This window comes from Neovison vison, chromosome 14 (assembly GCF_020171115.1).
Source record: "Neovison vison isolate M4711 chromosome 14, ASM_NN_V1, whole genome shotgun sequence".
Classification (NCBI taxonomy): domain Eukaryota; kingdom Metazoa; phylum Chordata; class Mammalia; order Carnivora; family Mustelidae; genus Neogale; species Neogale vison.
The window spans coordinates 38,786,748-38,813,728 of NC_058104.1; the positions used below are offsets into that span (position 1 = coordinate 38,786,748).

Here is a 26,981-nt window from a genome sequence, read left to right on the forward strand (position 1 = left end):
GGAGAACGTGGGGTGTGACCGCTGCATTTTCCTTCAGCGGCAGGACGTCCTGATCCTCTCTGTTCCGTAACAGCTGTAATGAGATAGAAGTTAGAGTTACCTACCGTACAGCTCCCCCATGATTCCAGTGGTTTCTAGTATATTCACAGAGTCGGGCCACCATCCCCATGATCGGTTTCCGAACATTTTCGCCATCTGACAAAAATGCCCTGTACCCACCACGGCCCTCCCCTTCTCCGTCCACCCCCTTGTCCCAGCCGAACAAAGACACCCTTAGCAGGCAGGCTATGCCAGGAGTGGAGCGGTCCCATTCCAGGAGCTAGTCAGGGGCCTTGTTTGGAACAAGGTCTGAAAAGACAGGCCTGCTGAGTTTCTCTTTCACGGCACAGCTGCCTGGCCCCGGCCCCGGCCTTGGCCTTGGCGGCAGAGTGAGCACAAGTCAGCCGGATGGTGGAGGAGCCCGTGTGGGCCAGGGAGAGACTGCGAGAAACAAGCGGTCCGTCCCGGCGGGCCCACATACACGTTTCCGTAATTTCTACTAATCTCATTACCCATTTCCCGGCTTCATCCAGTACCGTTCGTGCCCTATGATACGTTTGTGAGAAACTGGTCCGCACAGAAATTAGCTGATGGCGCTGAATCCAGTTCTTCCCGGGCCAGTCAGAGGAGGCCGCGGCTCCGGCTCCCGGCCCGTTTGCTTGTCCGTACCGGGAGCAGCAGGTGACTTCTCGACCGGAGGCCTCTGCAGCCCGCCCGTGTTGCCGGCGTGAGCCTGCTCCGCGGCGGTCACGGCGGGGCTCAGTTTCATTACAGAGCAAGCCGGGAAGAGTTACAGAGCTATGTGTTAGGCTCTCCCAACAGAATTGGCCTTGCCCTTTTACCAGATACTGTAATGAACAATATTTTTTCTTCACAGTATTTGCTTTATTCCAGCTGGCCATGATTCAGTTATTTCTGGGTTCTGGGTCAGCGGGGGATAGAGCCGGCCGCCGGTCCCAGCTCACAGGCTCGTCCTGAGACGGCTTCTCAGTGTGTGTTCTCCAGGGCCCTGTTCCTACCTGGGGGGCCCCCAGTGGTGCTCCAAGTAACAGTCCCGTCTCTGCCAGCTGTAGCTCAGGATGTTCTGTGTTGATCTGTTCTTGGGTCAGGGCAGCCACAGCGCATTGATCTAAATTACAAGTGGAGCCCGACGTGGGGCTTGAACTCACAATCCTGAGATGAAGACCTGAGCTGAGGTCAAGAGTCGGATGCTTAACTGACTGAGCCACCCAGGTGCCCCAGCCAGGGTTATAGTTACCCGATTACCCGTGTCTTGGGAGCCGTCTACCACACAGTCCAGCATGTGGCCCAGAATGGAGCAGTCCTGGAAATGCCTTCCCAAACGATGTCCTTCGTAGTGGGATGTAGCCTGAAAAGTAAGGGCCGGAAGATCCTGGCATACGCGTTTCCGGGGCCTCCGGCCTGGGGCGCCGGGAGACACAGCAGTGACGAGGGGCTGTTCGCCTGACCTGTTGCGCTTACCCCTGCAGGAGGAGCGCTCGCGGAGTGAGCATAACTTAGTGAACATCCAGAAGACCCATGAGCGGATGCAGACAGAGAACAAGAGTAAGTCACTGGACTCGGAAGAGAAGGGGAGGGCGGGGGCGGGCTGAGAGCGGGAACGTGGCTGTCATTAGTTTCCGACCGGCCTTTTCCAAGGGGCTCCATAATCCGAAACGAGCTGCTCCTTAGCCACAGGGACAGTCTCTCTCCTTTCGGCTGAGTGACCGAAGCTGTCTCCGGAAACAGAGGACAGCCTAGCACTCGGGAACCTTAAAGTCCCCCAGTCTGGGGGCTGGGAAGTCCGTGTTAAGGCTGCATCCAGGGAACCTCTTTGAGTGCACAAGCGCCCCAGTTAGCTGGTATTCTCTAGCGGGAGAACTTGCTCCTGCCATCCCCCGCGCATGCCCCAGAAGCCCTCTTGCTCAGCCTCCTGGGCTGGTGCGCCCCCAGTCGGAGCAGCTTTGAGAGCTGTGGTCTGTGCTCCTGTGCTCCTGTGTGCTGAGTAACACTTTCTGCGTGTGTCCCACTATGCAGAAGTCCTCTGCCAGACGCAGTGATGGTATTTGTGCCGTATGAAACCGTGAACTCATTAAACACGGGGCAGCGGCCGCGGGGCACTTCCAAGCCACCACAGCTCACGTCCCCGTCCGTGGCCTCTGCACGCCTCTGGAGGTCCGACCCGCGTGCACGGAAGCAGCCCCCCAGGACCGCCGGCCGGCCCCCTGCCCACCTGTTCCTCTGTTCGCTTGCAGTCTCTCCCTATTACCGGACAAAGCTGCGTGGGCTGTACACGACCGCCAAGGCTGACGCGGAGGCCGAGTGCAAGTGAGTGCCGTCCCCTCCGCTTTGTCGCCCACCATGTGCTGGGCTGCAGGGGCCTGCCGACCCCAGCGCCCGCCGCTGTTCCTGCCACGGAGAAGTAGATTCCTGCTCCCCAAGCTGTCCCTTGGGGTCCCCGCCTTCCCTAGAACTCCTTCTGGGCCTCCCCTTCCCCCTAGCCCTGCCGTTCCCTAGACGGCAGCACAGTGGGGGCTGGAGCCCGGCACGGCATTCTAGGTGTCCTGTGACCTGGAGCAGTGGTTCTCCCTGAGACCCAGTTGCTCCGTCGTGACAACGGGGTCATAACCGTCTACAGAATGGCCAACGTCACGGGAGATAATGTATATAAAGTCCCTAAGACCAGTGATTTTCAAACCCTCTTGACCATAACCCATGGTAGGAAATACATGCTCTGTTGTGACTTCCTCGTGGTATTAGGACCTGGTCATCATCGCTATAATAACACTGATAAGGGCTCCTGTGTGGCCGTGCTGAGTCCAGTACTGTGCCAGGTACGCTCTGTGTGGGTCTCCCGCAATGCTCGGAGCAGCCGCCAGGTGGGCGTTACCCCGTTTTCCAGGTGAGGACACGGAGACACCGGGTTCCCCGATGTGCTGCAAGTGACACGGCGAGTAAGTCGGGGCCCAGTGTAAACCCGGGGTCCGCGTTCCCACGACCCTGCAGCACACACGTGCACGTTACAGGGACGTACGTCACAGAGTGGGAACAAGAAGTATGTTTGTGCTATTACCGTATCTAGAGGCTGCGGGTTTTTGTTTTTTGTTTTTACGTCATCTATACCCCGGACACGGGGCTCAAAGTCCTGACCTGAGATCAAGAGTCCCATGTTCTTACGGCTGAGCCAGCCAGGTACCCCTGTTTTGTGTTTTTATCTTTTTAAGATTGTATTAATTTATTTGACAGAGAGAGAGCGGGAACACCAGTAGGAGAAGTGGGAGAGGGAGAAGCAGGCTCACCACCGAGCAGGAAGCCTGACGCAGGGCTCAATCCCAGGACCCTGGGATCATGAGCTGAGCCGAAGGCAGATGCTTAACGACTGAGCCACCCAGGCGCCCCTGTTCTTTTTTTTTCTTTTTAAAGCTGGTTATTACCCCAGAAATTAATCTCCCAAGTCCCTAATGAGCGGCGACCTGCTGTTTAAATACCGCCTGTGCCTGTGATGTGCACACCCTGAGCGTTGCTGGCGACTCGGGGATCTTCCTCTCCTCCCATCTGGCCCTTCACAGGCCCTGTCTTGTGCTCTGAGACCCTGCCTCGGACTCATGGCCCCAGATTTTCTTTGCCTGCCATCATCTTTGCTTTGCAAATCTCTGCTCGCGCTCCCCCTGGGCCCGGTGTTGGGCAGTCCTCACACAGAGACCTAGGGTAGCGAGGACCCGGCCAATAAGGGCATAGTCTGGAAAGGAGAGACACCCTAAGAAAAGAGTGACCGGGACAGCGTAGTTGGTGGGCCACCAGTTGGGCTCACTGTGCCTGGGGGCCCGGGACAGCCGCGGGGGTGGGGGGGAGACTTGCAGTAGCAGTCAGTGGGCAGACAGACACGGCAGAGGCAGTGGAGGAGTGCGCGCCGGCCATGGGCACTGGAGGACTGAGAATCGATCCTTTGTGGCTGGGGAAGGGCAAGGCAGGATGGGGAGGGCTTCCAGTAACTGGACTTTATCCCGGAGGCCATAGGGAGCCAGCGAAGATGTGAAGCAGGAGAGAAGCCCCTGGCCGCTGCGTGGGGGCAGACAGGTGAGATTCAAGGCCAGGTAGGAGACCAGGCAGGACATGGTGACGGAGTTGAGCCAAGGCAGCGGCAGGGGGGATGGAGAAGCAAGGGCGGGTTCGAGGGCAGGTTCTGAAATGACATTGGGGGACCAGTTGGGAGAGGGGAGGCTGAGGATTCCAGGCTTTGCAGCTTAGACGGCGGGACCTGACGGGCTCCATATACTGGGCTGGGGCCGGCCTGGCGGGAGGAGACATCCTGCCTTCTGATTGCTGGTGTTGTCCCCCAGCTTCCGGGCCTCCCCTGCCTGCCCCCTCTTCCCCTGATGTGCAGACGCATCATCTGGCTGCCATCGGGCTCTTGCCCGCCCGTCTGTGCTGGAGTACGGCTTCCGTGAGCTTGGATGACACACTTGGGGAGTCACAGGCAGAACAGCCCTTCCCAGCTTACGAGCCGGCAGAGTGGCTGCTTCTGGAACCAGTTTGGTGCGGGCTCTCCTCCGGCCTGGACCTTCCCAGAGTTAAGCGTTTATAAGCTCCTTCCAGTGCTGCAGGGCCCAGCCTTCCTCAGTGCTGCTGCTGTTTCACTTTTTGACTCTGACAAGTTCATACGTTCACCGCTCGCTCCGGAGTCCCGCTGGGCACTGGGTGCCCGGCGCCATCCTGGGCGCAGCAGCCCTGCCCATGGGGGCTCCTGGTTGGGGGGTGGGGAGCGCCGGTCTCTGTTCCTGCAGCCCCTCCTCCACCCGTACTAAGCAGATGAACTAAGACCCTCGCAAACTGCGGAGGCGCCCGAGGCCCGGGACGCGCTGCTGTTCCTCCCACCAGCGCCACGGCTGCCCGGCCGCTGGTTTTCATCCTCCTGCTTTGCAGAACATGGAAAAGAATCCTTGTTCTTTAATTTAACAGTTGGTCTCTCTTTTTTTTTAAAAAAGGCCTCGAATCAAAAAAATAAATAAAATAAAAAGGCCTCGAGTTGGCGCACGGGCAGGAGGGGTCAAAGGGAAACAAGGTCCAAGTTCCCGCTTCCATGAGCAGGCAGCCGTTCCCGAGTAGGAACGAATCCTTGTCTAACCTCAGTGTGGAAGGCGTTTCTCGGCGGAGGGGAGGGTGTGCTCCTTGGTGCTCTGGCCTCAGACAGGGGGTTACTGCATCCCCCGGACCCTTGCTGGGGAAGACAGCTTCGTGACCGGGCCCGCTGGTGCAGGCAGAAGGGCAGTGTAGCTTTCCCAGGGCCCGAGCGACTCGGGCTAGAATGTCAGGTGCCCAGAGGAGAGCCAAGGCCACGGCACCAGCCCCAGACAGCGGGCGGCTAGCGGGGGCGCTTGCTGAGTGGGCTGTCACTCTAGTCTTGACCTGTCCCACCGGAGGCTGGGCTCCTCCAGTTCCCGTTTCCCTTCGGAGATACTGAGATTATATAAATACCCACGTCCGCTCAGACTCTCAGCTTTGGCATCTCTTTATGATTCTTGCCTAAAATAATTAGGATTTTGTTTAAGCTCCCCAGGGGAGGGGCACTGGGTGGTTCCGTCAGCTCTTGATCTCAGGGTCCTGAGTTTAAGCCCCACGTTGGGCTCCATGTTGGGTGTGGAGCCTATTTAGAAGATAGATAAATAGGGACGCCTGAGTGGCTCCGTCGTTAAGCTGCTGCCTTCAGCTCAGGTCATCATCCCCAGGTCCTAGGATCAAGCCCCACATGGGGCTCCCTGCTCAGCAGGAAGCCTGCTTCTCCCTCGACTTCTCGCCCCTGCTTGTGTTCCCTCTCTCAGTGCCTCTGTCAAATAAATAAAATCTTAAAATTAGTTAATTAATTTAATTAGTTAGTTAAACGCCAGCTCCCCGGAGGTTCTGATGTGCGGTGCGGTTTAAGAGCTCTCCTTCACTGCCTCACAGGGTACGGCTTAGTGCCTGCAGCAGAAACTGTTCTGCAGGCAGCTGCGGCAGCGACGGTCAGACTCAGAGTTCCCTTTGGTCTCTTGTACTCCGGGCTTGTACTCTGCAGCTGTCCTGGTGCCTGACTGCCCCACGTCCCCGGGGCTCACGAGCCTGCGGCAGCTCTGACTAAGCTCCCCCTGCATTCCGTGCCCCCCACGCCGAGCTGTGCTGCAGGCATCCACTCCGGGCTGCCTGGCTCCCTCTGCCAGGGCTGCCCCCACCCCCGGGCCCCTGCCTGGTGAGCTCCACAGGAGCCCAGGACACCCCCCGGCCCACCTGCGAGGCGGGGCCTCCCTCCGGCCCAGTGAAGACCTTCAGAACCTCGGGGGAATTCCTAAAGGTGGACCAGAGGAAGAGCCGTGGGAGAGGAGATGGCGTCTGGGCTGCTTATTCCTACTGAAATATTCCCTGGGGGAGGGTCCTCAACATCTAGGATAAAGAAAAAACCTCCTCCATCGGGGACTGTGTTCACTTCCGCGGGATTGCCTGGCCCAGGCACCCCGGAAGCCCGGAAAGGAGCTGCAGAGGTTTTCTGGGCTGCAGCCTTTCAGAGACCCATCCCTTCCACCTCCAGCCCCGCTCCAAGCCCAGAGAGCTCCCCCCGGTCATCTGGAGTCTGGAGCGTGTTCTTTCCCTTGTTCCAGCTTGGGCGGAGCCCGGGCTTCAGCTTCTACCCTCCGACCCGCAGGCTGCTGGGGGTGGCCTGCAGGGCTCCTTCCCGCTGTCAGGTGCGGCGCTCTGCCGAGCTCTCTGCTGCTCCGGGTCTGGTGGGGCTGCCTCTCTCACTACCTCGGCAGTTCGTTTATGCTCTTAAAGTGTAAACACGGGAGCGCCCGGTAGGCGCAGTCGGTAGAGCGTGCAGCTCTTGATCTTGGGGTTATGGGTTCAAGTCCCCCATTGAGTGTAGAGATTACTTAAAAATAAAGTCATAAATATAATATCCTAAATACATAAATATCATAAATAAGTAAAGTAAAAATACATAGAAAAACGGGCAGGGTTTGTCGCTTCCGCAGCCGGCCGGTGTGAGCTTCGCAGCCGGCCGCGGCCGGGGGAGCCTGCGCTCCTGCTCCATCTTCTCTCCCTTCTCCCCGCCAGCATCCTGCGGAAAGCTCTAGATAAGATAGCGGAAATCAAGTCTCTGTTGGAAGAAAGGCGGATTGGTGAGTTGGAGGGTGGCGTGGCGCTTCTTGATCTGGCAGAGGGAGGCTTCCTGGAGGGGGGTCGTGACTCCCCGCAGGAGTGGGCAGCTGCCGCCTCCGCCCCGTGTGGTTCGCAGACTTCTGATGGGGCGCGTCTGGGCAGCCTGGGTCTGGGGGGCAGTGGAGCTTGCGGCGCGTGCTCGAGGCAGGGGCTCCCTCCCAGTGTCCCTGTGCAGACCTGGAAGGTCTCACTGCGCCCCCTCATGCTTCTCTGCCCCTTGTGCCTGGGCCAGTCGCCTCCTTCCTGCTACCCCACCCCCACCCCCGTTGCTGCGGGAGCGCCGGCTGCTTTGGGGGCGCGGTCCTTCAGCTCGGAGCTTACACAGGGTGTTGGCTTCCAAATCCCTTCAAACCACCCCGGCTCTCCCATCTCTTACCCTTTCAGTGACCCCTCCGTGGGCACACGGCTTGCCCGTAGACAGGTCCCACCGCCAGCCGGGTTTGTGCGAGGTTGACCTGGGGTGCTGAGCCGTGCTGGAGGTCAGGAGTCTGTCTGCGTTTGACAGTTCTTTTTAGTTTGTTGTCTGATGACAACACGTTCTCATGGTAGAAGACTACAGACCAGTACACAGACGGCTCTGGGAAACGTTCGCTAACCGAACAAATGGCCGTGCCAGCACCCCAGAACCCTTTTTCTGCCCTGTAGCTCCGTCACCCTGAGGGCATCCGCTGCTCTGACCTCTCACGGGTCTGTGAAAGCAGCACACTGGGCCCTGGGCGGTCACTCGGGAGGCGGCCTCCAGGCCAAGCTCCGCCGGCCGCGCCGTGCAGCTGTGCAGCTGGGGGTCTGGGTTAGGAGCCCTGTCCCTCGTGCCTCAGCGGCGCGCTTCCTTCCCACAGCGGCCAAGATCGCGGGCCTGTACAACGACTCGGAGCCCCCTCGGAAGACCATGCGCCGGGGGGTGCTGATGACCCTGCTGCAGCAGTCGGCCATGACCCTGCCCCTGTGGATCGGGAAGCCTGGTGACAAGTGAGGGCGGGCCTGGGCCGGCGGAGGGGGGCGGGGAGCTGACCGGAGGGAAGGGCTGGGACTAACGCCTAGCTCCAACCCCTAGGCCCCCACCCCTCTGTGGGGCCATTCCAGCCTCTGGGGACTACGTGGCCAAGCCCGGAGACAAGGTGGCCGCCCGGGTAAAGGCTGTGGATGGGGATGAGCAGTGGATCCTGGCTGAGGTGGTCAGTTACAGCCATGCCACCAACAAGTGAGTGGACATCCGCCCTCGGTCCGCCCTCCTGTTACACCTGCGCTGGCCGGCCCTCCGCCCCTCTGCAGGCTGGGCCCAGCGCCTCCCCCAGAGTGTCTGTGGGGACGGGGGCGGGGCTGTGTAGGACTCTGGCTCCCTGGGCTGCTTCCCCTCCCTGCGCCCCACGCCCCCCTCCTCGTCGCTCCCCAGTTTGGACCATGGGTCTCCCTGCATCCACTGTTCTGTCTTTGTTCTCCAGATACGAGGTGGATGACATCGATGAGGAAGGCAAAGAGTGAGTGTGCTGGTCTGGGAGGGGTCGGGGAGGGGTGTGGAGGCGGCTGGGAAGCAGCCCCCCTCCTGGCCGTGGGTTGACCTGAGCCCACCCTTCCAGGAGACACACCCTGAGCCGACGGCGTATCATCCCGCTGCCCCAGTGGAAAGCCAACCCGGAGACGGACCCGGAGGCCTTGTTTCAGAAGGAACAGCTTGTGCTGGCCCTGTACCCCCAGACCACCTGCTTCTACCGTGCCCTGATCCACACGCCCCCACAGCGGGTAAGGTAGCCCCCAAGGGAGGGACAGACCATGACGCAGGGCCTGGCCAGAACAGATGGGTCATGGGGTCACCTGCCGCCTCCTTCCTCTCCTGCCCTCATCTCCCCTCTCTGAGCTGGCAGAGTCCTGTGTGTTGCCCTGTCTCTCCTGCTTACCCCCTGCCTGCAGGCACTCTCCAGCCCTGTCCCCTAGGGCAGTGCCAGCCCCCTCCAACCTTCAGAGCCCTAGGCAGCCCCGCATGGAATGGGACCCATGTTCCCTCTGGTCTCACTTTTGCACTGAGGCAGGCAGCGCCACACCCAGGGCCCGCCTTCCAACATGGGCTGTCGCACCCCTGCCCTTTCTTCGTGTGAGGTTGTGCTCGCCCGTGTTGTGACCCGTTGCCTGATGGCAGGTTCAAGGCTGTTCTCCCCTCCTCCTCCACGTGCCCTGCCTGCTGCCTTCTGGGTTTGATCCCTTGAACACAAGGTCCCCCAAAAGCCCCAGATTCTCCATGTAGTATCCCCCGACACGTACAGCAAGTCCCCCCCCCTGCCCCCGAGCTCTTTGCTGCTGAGAAGAGGGCTGTGTTGTAGCAGGACTAGGTTTGGAGATGGGGACAGGAGGGGCAGGGACCCCGTGTGTCAGCGGTTCCTGTCAGTCTGGGTTGGGGGCTTGCCTGGGGGTCTCTGACCAACCCCTCCTGTCCGCCCCTGCCACAGCCCCAGGATGACTATTCAGTCCTCTTTGAAGACACTTCCTATGCAGACGGCTACTCCCCTCCCCTCAACGTGGCCCAGAGGTACGTGGTGGCTTGTAAGGAGCCCAAGAAGAAGTGAAGCAGGCTGGCAGACTCCCGGTCTCCTGCCACCCTCACAGGGGAATGCGGCAGCAGATTTCATGGCAAATAAATATTGTTCCCCTTTGCCCACGTCTCCTTGGTTTTGTTTTTCCAGGCGCTTCTCCCCTTCCCCGTAACAGGGCAGGTTGGGGAATTGGATGTGGGGGAGATGGATTTGTTTGGTCCCAGTGGGCATTTCTTTTTTGCTCTTGCCTTGCATTAAAGGCTCTCGGTGGAATACACATGGAATTTTATTTTTGAGGCTGGGGCGGGTCGCAGCCGCGGGGCCTTGGGCGCCCTCCCAGGGACAGCACTCATAGCTCTGTGCGGAAGCTGAGGCCGCAGCCCTCCATCTTCGCGGCGTAGTCAGCATCAAAGCGCTCATTCTGGGCCACAGTGAAGGTGCTCTTCCAGTCCCCGGTGATGCCTGCGGACAGAGGGGAGGGCGGCTGCAGGCCCCAGCCGCAGAGCAGGCCCCGGGGGGCTCAGGCCAGCCGCAGCCTCCACGTCCACGCTTGCCTGCCCCGATGCCCGTCCTGCACAGGCACTCACCTTTCCTCATGAAGGCCGAAATGCTGTGGTCCATGATGTCAGCAGGTATGGTGCTGTAGTTAGCCATGGAGTTTTTCTTCATCTCCTTGAAAGACGTTTGTTGGACAATGAGATCCACGGTCTCCTCTGGCAGGGAACGCCCCAAGAACTTCAGGATCTTCTGAATCTCCCTCTTGGGGTTCTGGAGAGCAGAGGGGCTCTTCAGTGGCAGCTGGATGGCTCACTGAGCAAATAAAAGGGAGGGTCCCCACTCCTCCAGGACCCGGCCACCTCCGCCTAGAGACCTCTCAGCCCCGGCTCCTTGACTTGGGTCCTCTTTCCCTGGGGCACATTAGCTACTCTGCCCTAGGACCCTGAACGAAGCTCCTATTTGGGTCCTGATGGGTGAGGGCAGGGATGGTCCTCTTTCCTAACTGGCCACAGGAGATGCCGGCGGATGGCTGGCTCTGTGTCGCTTGGGTCTGAGATCAGAGCTATACAGCCTTGCTGCCTGGGGGACGCTGCAGCTCAAGTCCCTGGCAGGAAGGTGGGCTGGAGGACCCGAGGGACTTGTGAGGCAGGGGCGGGGGGGGCGGGGCTGCCGGAGGACAGGCAGCCGAAAGGGCCTTGGCAGGCCCTGGGGAGGTCCCTGCCTCTGCACGTGTGACCTGGAGGGAAGCAGCAGCAGGTGGCCTCACCTCTTTCATGTCCTCGTAGAAGAGGTAGAGAACAGGGTGGGTGTGGCTCAGCTCCCACCACTCCCGCACGTGCTGGTACCAGGACCCGTAGGACACTGCGGGGGAGGGGCAGGGACATGGACACACAGGCCGGTATTAGCTTGGGCTGGCGGCCGCTCAGCGCCACCCGACTCCTTCCCCCAGACACGGGCCCACCTTCCCCAGCCATGAACTTCTCCAGGAAGCAGTCCCAGGTGCCAGGGTCTGGGTGCACCTTGGCCATGCGGTAGAAGTGGTAAAAGGAGACAGCCACATCCTTTGCGTTGCGGGCCACGTAGACCACCTGGAAGGACAAATGCCCCACCCACCCACCCAATCACCATCACCACACAGCGGGCCGGGCAGTTCCGCCTTCCACGGCAGCCCAGTGAGGGAAGTTCGCTCTTGGTTTGGCCAAGAGGGACACTGACCTGGAGGCTGACTTGCTTGTGGTCCCTGACATCATACCTGATGCTAATCTTGTCCCCTCAGTGCTGCCACACCCAGACTGGGACCGAGGTATGCTGGGTTCTCACCAGCCCCCTCCTCCACAGGCCTGGGGAGGCCTGCAGAGAAGACTGCCTTTCTCAGCTCTGCACAGCACTCTCCCTTGCACAGACCCCCGCCACAGGATGAAGACCCCCACCTGCCCCCTTCTGGTGAGACTTTCCCAGCAGAAAAGGCTAAAGCTGGGAAGGCCCCAGTGACCTCCTTCCCTGGCTTCCTCTGTCACTCACCTTGACCTTCTGATCCAGCAAGGTCTGAGGGAGCAGAGCCAAGGGCAGGTGTGTCTTAATGAGTCGTGGAGCTGGTGTATCCTTCAGAGCCTCCAAACCTATACCACGAGGAAGGAAAGGTCTGCTGAGCTGGAGCCCAGTCCTGCCCCCTCCCTCTGCTCCCCTGGTCTCCAGAGCCCCCAGTACAAACCTGTGGGAACACCTGGAGCCTTGAACTCAAGGAAGGGTACCCGGATTAAGATGGAGGCCCTGCGACACTTCTGTAGATCACCGCCCTGGTAGATCATGTCGAGGATCTCGCTCACCCAGGTGGTGCCTGGAGAGCAGGGGAAGGGGGGGTGAGCTGGGTGAAGGGCAGGTCCTCGCTGGTCCGACGTGGGGGGACTATGGCCCCCACCACCTACCAGATTTGGGGTAGGTGCTGATAAGCAGGTCGTCAGGCCGGGCTTGGAAGTCCTGCAGGGAGCCCAGGGCCTCTGCAAAGTACTTGATGAGAGGGATTCCCTTCACATATGCCAGCGGCGGGCGTGAGGTGTCTGGGATGAGCTCCATTCCACAGCGTCGGGGACAGAGGGCGGCCAACTTGCCTTAACAACATCACGACACGCCGTGTGTTGAAATCCTGCTTCACGAGGAAGGCCTGGGGCTGACTCGGCCCGGCTCACAGAGCTGGTGAGCGGCAGGAGCTGGGGCTCGAACCCACACCGAACACTCACACAGTGGGGCTGGCGCTGGCCTGCGCCTTCGCTGGCCTGCAGATCCCCGTGCCTGAGGCCACATTCCACATCAACCACATCGCTCTCTGGGGCCCCATCCCAGTCTTCTGGAAGCTCCAAGGGATTCCAGTGCACCCCTGAGAGCTCCTACTCGAGTGCCCGCCCGTCTTAAGTCCTCGCCTGCCAGCTCTCCTCCACTACATCTGCGGCGCCCCTGGCCTGCGGCACTGGCCCACTCCCCCTGCCGGTCCCCGGAGCAGCCTGGGCCCCTCATGCATCGCCAAAAACATTCCAGAAGCCAAACCACACCATCTTGGCTCGGGGATAAACACAGGCAGTGAGCAACTTGAGCCTGTTTTGTGGCTCCAGAGCCTGGCATGCAGCTGAGCTAAGTGATGGGTCAGCAGAAAGGGGAAGGGGGTTTCGGCCTGGGGTCGGGTCGGCTGACTGAGATGGCCCATCCAGAGGGAAAGGGCCAGGAGCTAGCCCTGCCCAGCCGCCCCACCGGGAGAACTCACCAGACCTCTCTGGATGTCGGTCCTGTGACCACTCTGTGCTGTGGCGAACCGGGTGCCGTGGGGTGGGGTGGGTGCAGAACTGTTCTCCAAGCTGAAGGGTTTATGAATTCCAAGTGGGAGGGATCTGGAGCCAGCCTCCAGGAAGGAGCGGGTGGAGCTTAGAGTGGGAGGGCCCCTGGGCTGCCCCCGCCTTTGCACCCCAGCAGGAGCCAAGCTTAAATGGGCCTGAAAACCCAAGATGTGGGTTTAGTGTGTAGAAAATAAAGGGAAGACTGAAACTAGAAAAAAGTTTTCACTTTTATTCTGCGGGGAGTTTTGGAGCTGGAATCTTGGCTCTGACCTGCCCTCTGTACCCCACCGCGGTGGGGCGGGCCAACCAACAGCTTGTCCTGATGGCCCCAGCCAGTTTAGAGGGGGCAGACCCGAGAGGAAAGGTGACACCCTTGTGAGCAGGGCCACTCACCTTCCTGTTGGCTCCAGGCCAGTCTTGCCGATGCCAGAGGTTCAGGCTAGGAGTGGCCCCCAGGTACCCCCCAGCAGCACAGGCTTTCCAGAACTGCTGGTCTGACCTCTGACCACAAGGCCAGTACAGAGCAATGGGGGGGAGGGGCAGGGGTGCGGGGATGGGGGCAGGGTGATAGGGGTTGGGGTGGAGCGGAGGCAGGACAGGCTTTCTGAGGCAGGAGGGAGAGAAAAGAGCAAGAACAAGAGTCTCCTAACCCTGGGACTGAGGCCAGCTGCACACACAGCTCCCAAGGACTTCAGAGCCATGGGCCTCACAAGGTGCTTTTCTTTCACTGGTTTTGAAGGGGCTGTGCAGCCAGAGACAAGAAGGAACTGGGGCTTGGAGAGCCACAGGGCCCCATGGGGTAGTGTATCCCCCCACCCACCCCACTCATGGCCTTTGTCCTACTATCTGGATTAAAGTCCAAAGTCAACCTGGACACTGGATTTGGACGGGCTCTGAATCAAGGGTGTGAGTCTCCCAAGCAAAGAATCGTGTGGGGGCACCTGGGTGGCTTAGTCATTGGGCATCTGCCTTCGAATCAAGTCATGATCCCAGGGTCCTGGGACTGAGCCCCGCATCGGGCTCCCTGCTCAGTGGGAGGCCTGCTTCTCCCTCTCCCGCTCCCCCTGCTTGTGTTCCTGCTCTCACGGTCTCTGTCAAATAAATAAATAAAATCTTAAAAAAAAAAAAAATTGTGTGACCTCAGAAGCATGCGAAGGAAAAGCCAAGGCACATGGGCCTCCAGGAAGGGGAGAGGCTGGTCCACACAAGCGAGCGGGCCCTCCCCACTCTGCTCTTCTCCTCAGGCCCCAGGGACTGGCAGGGCCTCTGTCTCCCAGCTCCAGCATCCCCCTTCCCCCGCAATCACCAGAAAGTTCCCTTAACTCAGACTCTTTATTGTACTCAAGTAAAAAGTACCCAGACGGACAAGGAGTGGGCAGAGGGTTAGGGGGCGCCGAGGATCAGGTCTCCAGCATGTCTGTCCAGTGTTCCTGTGAAGACAAGAGGACTGGTCAAAGGCAGCCTCGGGTACGGGCTGGGGTAGGGAGGCTGGGGCCAAAGCCACCTCTCACCTCTTCTAATTCCAAGTCCTCCTCTTCCTCCTCGGTGCCCACCTGGCACAGCCAGATCAGGTCTCCCCACAGCAGTGAGTTCTTACAGCTACCAAGGAGTGCCGTTGGCAGGACAAAGAGTCAGACTCACAAGCCTCCTCCAGGCCAGGCCTTCGGGGGCCGAGATAAGGACTCAGCTGCCCCGGGGCCTGGACGTGGACCACTGGCGCCACCTTCCCAGAACTCAAGCAGGCTGGGGCGGGGGTGCTGGGACTCACCCTGGGCACTGGCCCTCCAGAGGCAGAAGCTCCTCTGGCTCCTCTCGCAAGAACTCCTCTGCCAGGCAGATCATGTGGGCTCTGAGGCAGCAGCCAGGGTGGGGGCAGCACAGGGGGCCCTCCTCTTCCTGTTGGGGCGCGGGGGGCGGGGGCGGGCAGGCAAGTTAAGAGAGAAAACCAGAAGGAATGATGGCGCTCACGTTCCATGGAAAGAAGTATGGAAAGACGCCGTTCCAGAAGCTTCACGTTCAACAACGCTACAAGTCACACACTGCTACTATTTGCGTTTTACAGATGAAACTGAGGCACAGAGAGGTGACGATACCTGCCCCCAGGGACTAGGCTAGCCCGTGTCCCTGAGCATGAGCAGGGGTTACAGACACGGCACAGGCCGCGGCAGCCAGACTTCCAGCTCTCACAGGCTCAGGGACCTCAGGAGGCCCCTTCAGCTCGGAACGCCAGAACTCAAGGTCCATTTCCTGAGAGCTCAGAAGTCGGACCCATCATCTCGTTCATTCGTTAAGTATGCATGGGCCACCTGCTCTTTGCCAGACCCTTTGCTTTTCTTTTTTCTTTCAATAATTGTATTTATTTGACAGCGAGAGACAGTGAGGGAACACAAGCAGGCGCAGCGGGAGAGGCAGGAAGCAGGCTTCCGGCTGAGCAGGGCGCCCACCGGCGTGTGGATCGATCCCCTGACCCGGGATCCTGACCTGCGGTGAAGGCAGACCCTCGGCGACTGAGCCACCCGGGCGCCCTGCCAGACCCTTTTCTACAGCAGTGAGCAAGGGCTGCCTTGTACTGGGGCAGGGGAGACACGGACAGTAGGATCGATAAAGCGCCTACTACGTTAGACCGTAGGTTTTTAGGCTCTCAGGAAAAACAAGGCAGGGAAGCGTACCAGAACGAACCGCGGCTGTACACGCGAGCGCCACGGAAGGCCTCGCGGGGAAGGAGAGGGCGGCCCTTCGTCCAGACCGAAGCGAACGTCTGGGACGAACCTTCCCGCCAAAGGGTGAAGGGCAAGAGGCCTCGAGCAGAAAGGTACAGGTTTCGAGGAACGGCAGGAAGCACCACCGTCCCCGGTGGAGCGATGGGGGCGGAAGGTGACCGCGGGGCTGCCCGGCGCGGAGCCCGGTGGGGCGGCTCACCTGGAAGGCGCGCGCGCACAGGGCGCAGAAAGCCGCGGCGTCCCGGTGCGGCCCTGACTCCAGCTCAGCGAAGGGACCCGCGCGGCTCCTCGCGGCGGAGGCCCGGGCCGGCGGAGGCCCGAAGGCCAGCGGCATGTGCGGCGGCGGCGGCGGGCACAGCTCCCGGCGGAGGTCGGCGCGCAGCCAGCGCACGGTGAGCGGCAGGCGCGCCCAGGGCGGCGCGCGCAGCATGTGCGCCAGCACGCGCAGGTGGAAAGCGAAGGCCGCCTCGCTGCGCAGGCGCGGACCCACGTGCGTCAGGCGGCGCGAGGCGTGCGGGTGCTGCCAGGCCCACTCGAACTGCGGGCGGGGAGGAGGGGCTTCAGGGCCTCCCGGGTGGGAACCCACGCCCCGGCCCGTCTTCCCACCGCCCCCGTCTCACTCCTTACCCGAAGGGCGGCCACGGCGGAAGGGAAGCCGTGCACGAGAAGCACCATCTCCCTGGGGACGGGAACGAGGACGCGGCCCGTGAGAGTCCGCCCCAGCCGGTGTCGGGCCGAACCCCCTCACCAGGGGTCACCCCCAGTCCCACCCACGCGGAAGTGGAAGTCTCACGCCTGGCTTCAAACCTCGTCCGCGAGGCTCCGCCCCCTTCGTGGAGGTCCGTCCCTTCGCACCTGCCAACCTCAGGCCCCGCCTCCTGCACAGGTTCTTAACTGGCCTCCTCGGTTCCTCTCCCTTGCAGGGTCTTTTCCAGCCCCCGCCCTGCTCTTCAGCCCCCGGTCACCCGCGCAAGCCTAGAACGGTGCTCCCTACCCAATCCCTTCCTTAGTCCCACGGCTGAGTTTCATAGGGCCCCGCCTTCCCCTGGGGGGGGGCACGCTCCTCCCCCACGATAGGCCCGCCCTCCTCGACAGGACCCCGCCCCCCGGCCCTGTGATCCGCCACCCTAGGGCTCCGCCCGCTCTCCTGGCCCCGCCCCTCTCGGCAGGCTGCTCCTCCCTGAAGCCCTACTCCAGACGAAATCCGCTACCTCTTACCAGGGCCCGCGACCGCTGGTCCGCCAGGCCCCGCCTTTTTTGCGGCCCCCGTTGTGCTGCTGGACCCGACGAGCAGGGTTGACGGTGAAGCCCACGTAGACGCGGCCCCGGTGCCGAGGGTTCAGGCAGTAGAGCAGGTAGACGCCGAAGAAGCGGCCGGGCCTCGCCGTGTCCCCCGCCGGGCCCATCGGGACTTGCGGGTTGATTGCTGCGGCCTGTGACCTCAGGGCGGGCTGAGTTGCCAGGGCCGCAAGACGCTTGTCTCGGAAAAAGCGTCTGGGGGCGATCCCGAGGTACCCTAGAGACCGCAGCAGTGCAGGTTCGCTCACCCTCCTGGCTGGAGTCGGGTGTCCAAACCGGCCCACAGATCCCAGGCTGCGGTGCAGACGGCGGACACCTATTAGCGCCCGAAGCCGGCCTTGTGCAGACTCTGGCCGGCTGAGGGTAACCGCGGAAGCCCAGGACTGTTGGAAAGTAGGGCTTGCGTGAGGGCGGAAGTGCTGGATTTACGGACTCCTTGGTAAGGGCGGAAGTACTGGCCTCAGCGGAAGTGGCGTCGGTAAGGGCGGAAGCGGTGTGGCTGGGGTCGGAGCTGGGGTTCCATCCCGGCTGGGCTGTCGCCCCTTCTGGGCTGCCGCGATGGAACTCAGCGCCGAATACCTCCGGGAGAAGCTGCAGCGGGATCTGGAGGCGGAGCATGTGGTGAGTTGAGCGGCCTGGATTCGCCCCGCGAGCGGAAAAGCGCCCCTGAGGGGCGGGTTTCACACTCTCCCACCGTTCTGCCTCATAGGAAGTCGAGGACACGACTCCCAACCGCTGCGCGTCCAGCTTCCGAGTCCTGGTGGTGTCGGCCAAGTTCGAGGGGAAGCCACTGCTTCAGAGACACCGGTGAGACCTCGGGAATACCTCGCTCAGCGCGATCTCGGCGCCGGGACCCCAACCCCGGCCTCTCCCCTAAGTCTAACTCCCTCGCCCCCGCCAGTGCGGTCCTGCACCGTGAACCACAGCCCCAAGGGTCCCGCCTTCGTGACCCCTGTATGGAGACTGGGGCCTCTGCCTCTTTGGTTCCCAAGTCCCGGGGACACAATTTGGGGGACACGTCCAGTCTCCTGGATCACCCTGCCTCCGGAGGCCGTGACTCAGGCCCTGGCCTTCCATTTCCTAACCCCATCTCTCCCCCAGGCTGGTGAACACGTGCCTAGCTGAAGAGCTTCTGCACATTCATGCCTTTGAGCAGAAAACCCTGACCCCAGAGCAGTGGGCCCGCGAGCAGCAGAAATAAGAGACCAAGGCCTGCACAGCCATTAAATTATGAATCAGGGCCAGCTTCTGTGTCAGTGTGTTGTGTGTGGGAGGGTGGACGGATGCGGAGCTGGAGTCTAGAGCCTGGTTTCTCCCTGCTCTACCACTCTCCATTGTCCTTACCTTGGACAAGTCCTTCACACACAGTCTCTGTGTCCCCACTTAAAAAATGAAAGTTCTGTCCTTAAAGTATCTCCCAGGGCAGACAGCACCAGCCTTCTCTGCAATCCTTGGTAGAGCCCTAGGCACGGTGCCGCTGTTCCTTGGCCATTACCAGGGGATCCCGCCCTCTGTCAGTTTTCAAGGTGCACAGATGGAAAAGTACTCGGGATTTCAGGGCACTGGCCAATTTATCAAACTTCCCCCACTCCCCAGTGTCACCCTAATGTCAGAGGCATAATGGAAGATCCTATGCTTCCCTGCAGGCTATCCAGCCCCTCATGGTCTCAGGGGATGTGGTACCCCAGTGGGGACACCACAACTTCTGGAATGCTGCTGTTTCCTGCTCTGCTGCAGAAAATACAATGAACCTTTAGCCCAGGGCTTTGGATGGTCACAGTTGCCCCTGGGGAGACCATGAGAGTTTCAGGAATGGAGCTGGGGGCAGGACGTAGGGATAGGGTTAAAGCAGGAAAATGAGGCCATAAAATTGGGCACATGGTACCCTTGTAGCACTCTTAAACACAGGTGCCAGGATTGGTCAGGTCAGATGGGTTCCGTGGGACCCAGGAGGGGCCGGAGCTCTTTGGCAGTGAGGGGTTACAGTCTTGAACCATCCCTCCACTGTGTTCCCCTTTTCAGGACTAGTTTCTTGGCTCCAAATAACCGTCCCACTTCCTGCCTCCCTCTTGTTCCTAACAGAGAGAGAAGGGCCTAGTAAAGCTTGAAGTCATGGTGATGATGGGTTAACCCTTCTCCAGTCCTAGGAGGCTTTCCTGAACTTGACTTGGTCCCTTGGCCCAGGGGGAGAGCTACTGACTGAGCGTACTCACGTACAACTTCCCTAGGAGGCCGCGTCACCACTGCTCTGTGGGAGAGGCTCAGGGAAGGAGTGTCACTTTAAGAAGCGCACGTTCCAGATTTTCTGCTTCTTTATCACACCCCTGATTGGATCCACCCACTGCGTTCACAGAGCTGTGATGCTGTCCCTCCCGATTTTCTAGAGCACCTGAGGCCTGGAGAGAAGTGACTGGCGCAGGGTCACACGGCTCGCATAGAGATTGAGACTCAGATGGGCCAACAGGGCGTCCATGCAGCTGCTTCTGTACACACGTGGTTCTCCCCCACGTCCTGAAGGGGAGTCGGGGGGTGAATGAGGCACTTAGTCCTTGCTGTGGTCCCTCTGTGGTATGAGGGGAGCTCTACCGCTGTGGCCGGGACCCCCATCTAACCCCCAAATGGATAGGGCCATACTGCAGGGAAGACTGGGAACTGGAAGAGGGGGACGGCTCATGACTCAAGGTCTGTCTCCCGGGGGTCCTCCTCCTGCTCTCTGCCTCCCAGGTCCTCACCTGTAAACCAGGGTTTGATTCTAAGCTTTGACCTCCCAAAAGATCCCCTGATTTTGCTCCCTTGGGCTTGCATTTGAAACGCATCGCAGAAGTGCCGTCTTAAGTGTCCCGTGAGTTCAGTTTCCCCACCACCGACGGTGACCCGTATAGTCGGCATGCAGCCTGTCATGGTTGACTAGGAAAGGCAAATTCTGAGTTATGTGAATTCTTGTGGCCCCAGGCAAGGGCCTTGTGTAGCCCAGACCCTGCCAGTTCTCAACCCACCCAAGCAAGGCGCAGCTGCCACCCACTGTGGCCTGTTCCCTTGCAGCCTCCGGTGCTCAGAGGCATCCCCCCCTGCTCCCGTCATGGGCCAGTCTCATCAAGGCAACCAAGGGACAGCTCGAGGGCAGGTCAGTTCAGCAGACCCGGCATCCAGGTGACCAGCGGAGTCAGAGATACCAGAAAATAAAGCCATTTTATTATTATTTTTTTATCTGCCATCGTGGCCTGAGGAGAAGGGTGTGAATGCAGGGAGGGCGGGGATGCCAGGGCCCCCGCTGAGGCCGTCGGGTCCTCTACTTGGCCTGGACCGTCTCCTCCAGCCTATCCAAGCGCTGCTGTAGCTCCTGCACTGTGGCCTGGAGCTTCTTCATCTCCTCCTCCAGCCGGGCTACGGTGTCCTGGGGTATGGCGTGCTGCATCAGTCCTAGCTCTGTCACAGGCTCCCCTCATCCGGCCATTCCCCCTCCGCCCTCCCAAGAGCTCCGGGGCCGGCCTGTCTCTCAGCAGCTGCCTGGGCAGCTGCAGGCCAAGAAACTGCAATCTGTTCTCTGAGGCCTGAGAACAACCTGCTCTTGGCCCCCAGAGGGTCAGCCTCCTTCTACTGGGACAATGACCCCGTCAGTAGCAGCCCCTGCCCGACGTGTCCTCCCATCCCAACTCCCAGATTCGCATCTGCTTCTCACCGAGCTGGGGGTCCCACTGGCCTCTGGAGCTGTCTTCCTGCGCCCAGTGTCCAGGCCCCGGTTGACCCTCAGCTCCCGGCTCTTTGGAGGCACGTAGCCGTCCTTGAGGGAAATGAGGAGGGGTCCAGCATCCCGGCCGCCCAGCCACTCCTCAGCCGTGAGCGCAGCATCGGGTCCTGCGGTGGGTGGGTAAAGGTCCTCCTGGAACAGGTCCGACTGTGGGCAAGGCCAGGGCTGGTTAAGAGAGTGCTTGGGCCTCACCACCCCCCCGCAACTGTGTGAGGTCGGTGCCTGGCCCAGCCCAGGAGGGGACGTGGGAGCATCACCTTTCTAGGCACTGTCATGGCGATGGGCTCACACCGTCGCTCATGCAACTTGTAGAATCTGTGGAAATAAAGAGGTGAGCAGCGACCACCGCGGGGCTGGGCTGGAACCAAAGGTCCCCATGGGGTCCAAAGAGCCCAGGGTGCGTGCTCAGGTCAGGGTCAGGGTCAGTCACCTGGCAATCTCACACTTGTTCACCTCCAGGCCACGTTTGGGCATGTAGCCCATGCCCCGCTGGGACTCCTTGGAACTGAACATGGAGAGATAGTGCAGGAACGGGGCCTCGGAAGTGATCTCGAAGTACCGGATGGAGCTGTCCCCCTGCAGGAGGTGGGTGCGAGGGCAGGGATCAACACCGTGGAGTCCTCTGGCCTGGCCTTTCCAAGTCCCGCCCCATCCCCCCACCTCCGGCCCATGAGCCCCTGCCTGACGGGGACACCTTGCCACAGAGGTAGACTATGTTGGTGTCGGGGTCGAAGAAGGGCAGCAGGACGCCGCTGCTGGTGTCCAGTTCCTGCAGGGACAGTGGCTCCTCCAGGTGCTTCTGCAAGAGATTTGGGAGAGGGTGGAGAAGGGGAGACGGGGAACAATGAGCTGGGCCAAGTCGGGCTGGAAGGAGCCCTGGGCAGGGACTCGGGGTGGGCCCTCCCAGAACAACTAGTGGAGACCCCATCCCACAGAAGGTAAACTGAGGCTCTGTATGGTCAGGCAAGTGGCAGGGCAGGGACTAAGCCTCCTGCGGAGCCCGATCGCCGCTCCCCCACCCGGCGCTCACCGTGTCCCACAGCGCCACCTGCCGCTCACTCATGCGGCTGAAGCCCGTGGTCAGGATCTTTCCATCGGATACAAAGACTGCGCGCACAGGCCGGGTCCCCTCATGGGGACGGTCCTTCTCCTGCAGGAAAAGGCAGGTGGTCAGTCAAGTGCCCACACAAACATCCTAAGCACCAGACTCCAGCTGAGGGCGAGAGAGGGCAGCATCCGGGGACCTGGCTGATGGTGTAGGAGGGTGAAGGTCCTAGGGTCAAGGGTCCCAACTCAGGGCAACTCACAGCAACCACAGTGCCTTTGCGCGGCTCGATGATGCGCACTCGCTTGTCCCGGCAGGAGGTGCAAATGAGGGCGCCGTCTCGGCTCCAGTCCACGCTGTAGATGGTGTCCGGGTGCACGTCGGAGCCAAGCGTCAGCACAGCTGCCCCAGTGCCCACGTCCCACACCAGGATCACGTTGTCACAACCTGGGTGATCACATCCCCCGTGTTGGAAAGCCAAGAGCCTCCCTCCCTTGCTGTCAGGCGACCGGCCTGCCCCTCTCCTCCCCGCCAGGCACCTGCACTGAGCAGCACGTTCTGGGCCGTGGGGTGCCAGACCACGATGCCCACGCGCTTGGTGTGGCCCTCCAGGGTGACGACGGACTCCCGCAGGGGCAGTGTCAGGCCCCCATCAGGGATCTCCCACACCTGCAGAGAAGAGGCCAGTGAGACGGGGGCTCCAAAAGTCAGATCCAGGGCTCAAGCCCCACCCCCCCAGCCCTTGTGTGCAAACCCCCCCCCCACCGCTCACCATGACTGTGCAATCCTCGGAGCCGCTGGCAATGACGTTATCATTGTGTGGGCACCAGGCGATGTCCAGCACTGGGGCTGTGTGGCCGCAGACCGTGGGTACGTTCTTGTCCACACGTCCAGTCTAGGGAGTACAGCAGGGCCTCTGAGGGAGGGACTTCTGCTCTCCAAACCTGATCCAGCCTCCCCACGCCCCTCAGAGAGGCCCAGAGATGAAGGCAGTGGGGTCCCTGGGAGGTGGAAACAGGGCCTAGGGCAGGAGGGTTTGTCCTCTGTCTCAGTCCCCGAGATGTCTCAAAAGGGCTGGCCCCAAGTAATACAGGATGGGGGTGTGGGCCTGGGTACCAGCGGCCACACTGGGCCCTGGGCCCGCCTTACTGTCCGACCGTGGCCAAGGTCCTGACATCTCTGCAAGCTCCTTTCTCACCAGTGCCCTGAGGGCTGGCCCTCCCACCCCAACTTCCCCGAGGGAGGCTTTCCAGCCCTGGGCCAGGGAGGTTGTAGTAAGGTTAGGGTTCCCCAGGGAAATGTGGGGATGGGGAGGGGTGCTTCCAACAGGATAGGGAACGGGGAAGTCTGTCCTAACTGGCCCCAGGCAGGAACAGAGGTTTGGAAATGGCTGCTTCCGGGGACAGCCGCTGCTGCACGGTTTCCGGTGTGAAGAGCGGGCCCAGCTCTAGCCCCACAACCACTTCCTCTTCTCTTGGCTTCCATCGGCCCTTTTAAGGTAACAACTTAGGGCCCATCTCCCCTTCCTGTCTCATCCCCCAAGAGCACAGGAGTATGCTGCGGGTGGGGGTCAGCAGAGGGGAAGGCAGGGCGAGCAGGAGCAGAGGGAAGGGGGGGGAGAGGGCCTTTCACATCCTCCCTGGCCCCAACAGAGGGGCCAGAGCTGGCCTGGGCTGGGGCTGGGCGGGGGGTGGGGGGGGTGGGGGTGGGGGTGGTGCTCAGACAGGCCCAGGCCCAGAGCCCCTCCCACCCTGGGAGCACTACTGGGTCTGCCCTGACCCCAGGGAGCCCTCTCTGTGCTCCGGATGGGAGAAGGCCCGGGTCTGCAGGCCTTGCCTTGTGACCTTTCTGGTGTCACCTGAGCTTCAGTTTCCACGCGACCACTGCACGTAGGAGCTGGAGGAGGCCGAAGGCTCATGTGGCCCAGCTCAGTTTTACAGCTGACAACACTGCAGCCCAAGAAGGCTTGGTGACAGTCACCCAATCAGGACCCCCGCGGGGCCACTGGAGGACCAGAGGCCCCCTCAAAGGGAATACCACTGCCCCAAGGGCTCCAAGGGCTCACCTTGCCCAGGGGCAGCACGAGGAAGGCCCCTCCCCCACTGGCCTCGCAGATCAGGGCCACAAACTTGGGGTTGACGGCACAGAAGCCACTGTCCCAGGTGGTCTGGGAGACGCGCACATCCTCATAGCACTGGTCGGCCTTGGCGGGCTGTCCAAACACGTGGCGGAACTTGCTGGAGCGGACCACCTGCCGGCTCATCCTGGGGGGACGCATGGGTTTGAGGGCTTTTCAGGTTGACTCTGGCCTTAGAGTGCCCCCCGTGTCCCCCAGGACACCCCTCAGCTGGTGTTTAAGGTCTCAGTTAACTTCCCCAGCATCAGCTCCCTGGGCTCCCTGCCGCCTTCCCCGCAAGCTGCCATCCTGTCTCCCTCTTGCTTGCGGTCCTCACTCCTTCCCGCTCCCGGCTAGCCCGCAAGGCCTGCCTTCTCTGCCCACGCCAGGGCCTCATGTCTGTACCCTCAGCCGCTCTGAGAGCCCAATGTGGGGGAGCACCAATGGCTGATCTGTGGTCTTCTGCCAGACTTCGCCCGTCCTCTCCAGTGGCTCCCACTGCCACCCTCTGGGGGCTTGGGTGGGGACAGCCTGGAGGGTGGGTTCTTTCAGTCACAGCAGCCACACTCCACGCCCCCCACGCCCACACGGGGAGCTTCCTGAGGGCCTGGGCAGGGCTGGCCTCCCTCCTCTCCTGGCTCAGGGCTGGGCATCCAGAGGGAAGCAGCATGTGGGCCTGTCCAGGAGGCAGGTCTCGGGCCCCCAGAAACGGGCAGATGGCTTGGGTCCCGCTTTCTCCTCCTCACACCTCTGCCTCTCGAGTCTGCCGAAGCAGGTGCCCTTGAGTGCCATCTCCCCCTGCTTGGGAACCATGCATGGGAGGCGGCACTGACTTCTCAGAGGCCTAGCGAAGATGGTTTCCCCAGCCTGGCTGCGGGGAGAGCCTGGCTGGGGAAGAGCAAGTGAGGTGGGGGTGGTTGCCTCTGGCCCCCCAGGCTCCGGGCCCCCTCCTGACACCCAAGAGCATCCCCTTCTTGTGCCAGGTAGGGGCCATGCCACCTGCTCAGAGGGCACCCTCCCAGACCCCACCTTCCCAGCTTCAGCCTTTCTCACGGAGCGCCCGGCTGCCCCCGCCTGCCCTGTGAGGCTCCGGGTCCACCTGCCAGAAAGCAGGCGAGAAGTATGTGTGAGGAGAAGCAGTCCAGGGGCGAGGGGATCGGTCCCAAGTGAGAAACCTGGGCCTGCAGAGAGGGGAGTCCCAAAGCCGAGGTTGGGGGACAGGAAGCCATCGCCCCACCCTGCCTCCTCCCCCCACCGCAGGTACCAGGCTCAGAAACCGCGGAAAGGGGAACTTGGTCTTTTCTTGTTTTGCTCTCAACCCCTTCCTGTCTCTCCAAGCTCAGGGCAGCTGCGCGGCTCACCCCACCCTGCCCCCTCCCCCACCCCCACCCCCACCCCCGACGCCGTTCTGGCGCAAGCCAGCCCCCCCACCCCCGGGCTCCCCCACCTCCATCTTGGCTGCGGTGGTCCCTCACCCTGGCCTGTGCACGGAGCCCTGGGACACGCAGATGGACCCTCCCACGCACACTCCGCGCCCCCCCCCGGCGAGTCCCCTGCACGCGCGGCGCGGACGGCTCGGTCCCCTCTCCCAGCGGCGCGCTGACAGCCCGTCCGCCCCCACGGCCGGCTTCCGCCCAGCTCACGCCTGCCCCACAGGTGGCCCAGGGCAGTGATGCCCGGTCCCTTGCCCGGCGACCCAGGCTTACCTGCTGCTGAGAGATGGGGGCAAATGGAGGAGGGAGCGGAGGAGGAGGAGGAGGAAGGAGCTGGCGGAGCCGGAGACGGCCCGCTGAGGATGCTCTTGTCAAGACAATGAATGAGAAGCGGCGTCTGCCCGCCTCCCTAGGAGTGGCAGCGCCCCTTTGGGCGGAGCTCTTAAAGGCGCCAGCCCTTCTCCGCGCGGAGGCACCGCCCCCCGCCCGCGGCCGCCCCTCCCTCCGCCCCGCTCGGCCGCGCCTGCCAACTCCGAGCCCAGGCAGATGCTGCCGGCCAGTCGCCGACCAGCTAATCGGCACTTTGTCCTGTCAAAATGCAAAAATACCCTGTTCCTTCCTCCCTCCTTCAGTCCGCCCCCAGCGCGCTCACCGTACCGTCCCCGGCACTCACAGAAACGCCCACCGGGCCCCCACGCCCACCCCCAGCTTAAGGCTGCTCTGCCTCCCGCCCCACACCCCCGGACCAGGCTGGAGAGCGGAGCCCCCGGTCTCGCACGGCTCCGTCACGCACCAGCGGTGGCCTTGGGAGAGTCCCTGTTCTCTCCCATCTCGCGTCTTCATCCAGGAGCACCTGCCACCCCGCCGGCCTCACCGGGAGTGAATGAATGACTCCGGCATTAGGGAGCTTCTTCCTGCGGGGGCGGTAGAGGTAGGTCAGGGCCAGGCTCCTGACCCTGAAGAGCTCTCAGCCTCCTGAAGGGAGAGGAGCAGAAGCACGACCCCAAGGATGACCCCAAGGATGCGGAGCTGAGGAGGAAGCCAGACTCCGGACTCAGCAGGGAGGAGGACTCCACTGTCACCCTTGGATTTGACGATGGCGTCGAGGGCGGCGATGCAGAAGCAAGAGAGGCGAACCCCAGAATCAGATTCCTTCCCAAGTGGGGCTCCTGGCGGTCACACCACCGACGGACCCCGGGCAGGCTACTTAACCTCCTTCAGCCTCGGTTTCTCTCTCTGTAAGAGTCATACTTAGCTCAAGGGGCTGGGGGGAAACAAAGCTTGGTGCACCTGGTCTGGAGTGCAGCAAGTGCTTATTGACTAGTACTACTGTTACCGTTTACCGGGTGTTTGGGCTGGAGCCGAGAAGGGGAAGGGCGTCAATGGACACCACCAAAGGAGGCCTTGTGGGCTGCCACCGCTGACTGGCTGCACGTTCTTGGCCATGAAGTCTAACCTCTCTGAACCTCAGGCTCGTCCTCTGTAAATGGGGGATCAATACGACCTGTCCTGCCCTCTTCGCCAAGTGATGAGGCTCAAATGAGA

At 61.5% G+C, this 26,981-nt stretch overlaps 5 protein-coding genes across 9 annotated transcripts in view; 2 read left to right on the plus strand and 3 right to left on the minus strand.

The window, feature by feature from the left end:
• The window catches only part of SGF29 (SAGA complex associated factor 29), a 29,152-nt gene extending 19,279 nt beyond the window's left edge, over positions 1-9,873 (plus strand). For 2 of the 3 annotated variants that reach the window (XM_044232544.1, XM_044232543.1), the window contains 8 exons: positions 1,530-1,605; positions 2,295-2,367; positions 7,123-7,187; positions 8,067-8,196; positions 8,282-8,428; positions 8,670-8,705; positions 8,805-8,967; positions 9,669-9,873. In XM_044232544.1, coding sequence (XP_044088479.1) covers positions 1,530-1,605; positions 2,295-2,367; positions 7,123-7,187; positions 8,067-8,196; positions 8,282-8,428; positions 8,670-8,705; positions 8,805-8,967; positions 9,669-9,785 — 807 coding nt within the window. In that variant the 3' untranslated portion in view covers positions 9,786-9,873. Of the gene's footprint in view, positions 1-1,032; positions 1,416-1,529; positions 1,606-2,294; positions 2,368-7,122; positions 7,188-8,066; positions 8,197-8,281; positions 8,429-8,669; positions 8,706-8,804; positions 8,968-9,668 lie in introns of those variants that run through there. The other variant, XM_044232545.1, reaches the window with a different exon arrangement.
• A 147-nt stretch (positions 9,874-10,020) lies between these two features.
• LOC122895742 (sulfotransferase 1A1) lies at positions 10,021-13,590 on the minus strand. Of its 2 annotated transcripts, XM_044233402.1 has the most exons (8): positions 13,006-13,589; positions 12,176-12,358; positions 11,962-12,087; positions 11,772-11,869; positions 11,212-11,338; positions 11,017-11,111; positions 10,340-10,520; positions 10,021-10,214 (listed from the first exon to the last, which is right to left on the minus strand). In XM_044233402.1, exons 2-8 carry the CDS (start codon positions 12,321-12,323, stop codon positions 10,102-10,104), a joined length of 888 nt encoding a protein of 295 aa, XP_044089337.1. In that variant the 5' UTR covers positions 12,324-12,358; positions 13,006-13,589; the 3' UTR covers positions 10,021-10,101. The 2 variants fall into 2 exon arrangements, with proteins under 2 accessions (XP_044089337.1, XP_044089339.1); XM_044233404.1 differs by lacking the exon at positions 12,176-12,358 and having other exon boundaries at positions 13,006-13,590.
• Positions 13,591-14,393: 803 nt separating this feature from the next.
• Positions 14,394-17,579, minus strand: SLX1A (SLX1 homolog A, structure-specific endonuclease subunit). Its single transcript, XM_044233273.1, has 7 exons — positions 17,343-17,579; positions 17,014-17,246; positions 16,423-16,474; positions 15,995-16,333; positions 14,844-14,971; positions 14,587-14,674; positions 14,394-14,505 (listed from the first exon to the last, which is right to left on the minus strand). Exons 2-7 carry the CDS (start codon positions 17,199-17,201, stop codon positions 14,476-14,478), a joined length of 825 nt encoding a protein of 274 aa, XP_044089208.1. The 5' UTR covers positions 17,202-17,246; positions 17,343-17,579; the 3' UTR covers positions 14,394-14,475.
• Positions 17,580-17,629: 50 nt separating this feature from the next.
• On the plus strand, positions 17,630-18,338 carry BOLA2B (bolA family member 2B). The gene is made up of 3 exons (XM_044233274.1): positions 17,630-17,715; positions 17,804-17,901; positions 18,196-18,338. Exons 1-3 carry the CDS (start codon positions 17,653-17,655, stop codon positions 18,293-18,295), a joined length of 261 nt encoding a protein of 86 aa, XP_044089209.1. The 5' UTR covers positions 17,630-17,652; the 3' UTR covers positions 18,296-18,338.
• A 1,926-nt stretch (positions 18,339-20,264) lies between these two features.
• CORO1A (coronin 1A) overlaps positions 20,265-26,981 on the minus strand; it is a 40,421-nt gene continuing 33,704 nt past the window's right edge. The window contains exons 1-11 of one of the 2 annotated variants that reach the window (XM_044233131.1): positions 25,710-25,840; positions 23,953-24,151; positions 22,660-22,782; positions 22,427-22,556; positions 22,150-22,334; positions 21,873-21,992; positions 21,537-21,641; positions 21,273-21,418; positions 21,100-21,157; positions 20,774-20,989; positions 20,265-20,488 (exon numbers count right to left, since the gene is read on the minus strand). In XM_044233131.1, coding sequence (XP_044089066.1) covers positions 20,384-20,488; positions 20,774-20,989; positions 21,100-21,157; positions 21,273-21,418; positions 21,537-21,641; positions 21,873-21,992; positions 22,150-22,334; positions 22,427-22,556; positions 22,660-22,782; positions 23,953-24,150 — 1,386 coding nt within the window. In that variant the 5' untranslated portion in view covers position 24,151; positions 25,710-25,840 and the 3' untranslated portion in view covers positions 20,265-20,383. Of the gene's footprint in view, positions 20,489-20,773; positions 20,990-21,099; positions 21,158-21,272; positions 21,419-21,536; positions 21,642-21,872; positions 21,993-22,149; positions 22,335-22,426; positions 22,557-22,659; positions 22,783-23,952; positions 24,152-25,709; positions 25,841-26,981 lie in introns of those variants that run through there. The other variant, XM_044233132.1, reaches the window with a different exon arrangement.

What these genes read in the sequence shown, in the direction of transcription:
- LOC122895742 (XM_044233402.1), bottom strand. Translation starts at nt 12,323, where the DNA reads ATGGAGCTCATCCCAGACACCTCACGCCCGCCGCTGGCATATGTGAAG. An exon ending in GGCTCCAGGTGTTCCCACAG is followed by an intron (nt 11,870 to 11,961) that starts GTTTGTACTGGG and finishes CTCGTGGTATAG; the next exon opens with GTTTGGAGGCTCTGAAGGAT. An exon ending in TGCTGGATCAGAAGGTCAAG is followed by an intron (nt 11,339 to 11,771) that starts GTGAGTGACAGA and finishes TTGTCCTTCCAG; the next exon opens with GTGGTCTACGTGGCCCGCAA.
- SLX1A (XM_044233273.1), bottom strand. Translation starts at nt 17,201, where the DNA reads ATGGGCCCGGCGGGGGACACGGCGAGGCCCGGCCGCTTCTTCGGCGTC. An exon ending in CCGCCGTGGCCGCCCTTCGG is followed by an intron (nt 16,334 to 16,422) that starts GTAAGGAGTGAG and finishes CCCCGCCCGCAG; the next exon opens with TTCGAGTGGGCCTGGCAGCA. An exon ending in TGTGCGCGCGCGCCTTCCAG is followed by an intron (nt 14,972 to 15,994) that starts GTGAGCCGCCCC and finishes GCGCCCCAACAG; the next exon opens with GAAGAGGAGGGCCCCCTGTG.
- BOLA2B (XM_044233274.1), top strand. Translation starts at nt 17,653, where the DNA reads ATGGAACTCAGCGCCGAATACCTCCGGGAGAAGCTGCAGCGGGATCTG. An exon ending in ATCTGGAGGCGGAGCATGTG is followed by an intron (nt 17,716 to 17,803) that starts GTGAGTTGAGCG and finishes TCTGCCTCATAG; the next exon opens with GAAGTCGAGGACACGACTCC. An exon ending in CCACTGCTTCAGAGACACCG is followed by an intron (nt 17,902 to 18,195) that starts GTGAGACCTCGG and finishes TCTCTCCCCCAG; the next exon opens with GCTGGTGAACACGTGCCTAG.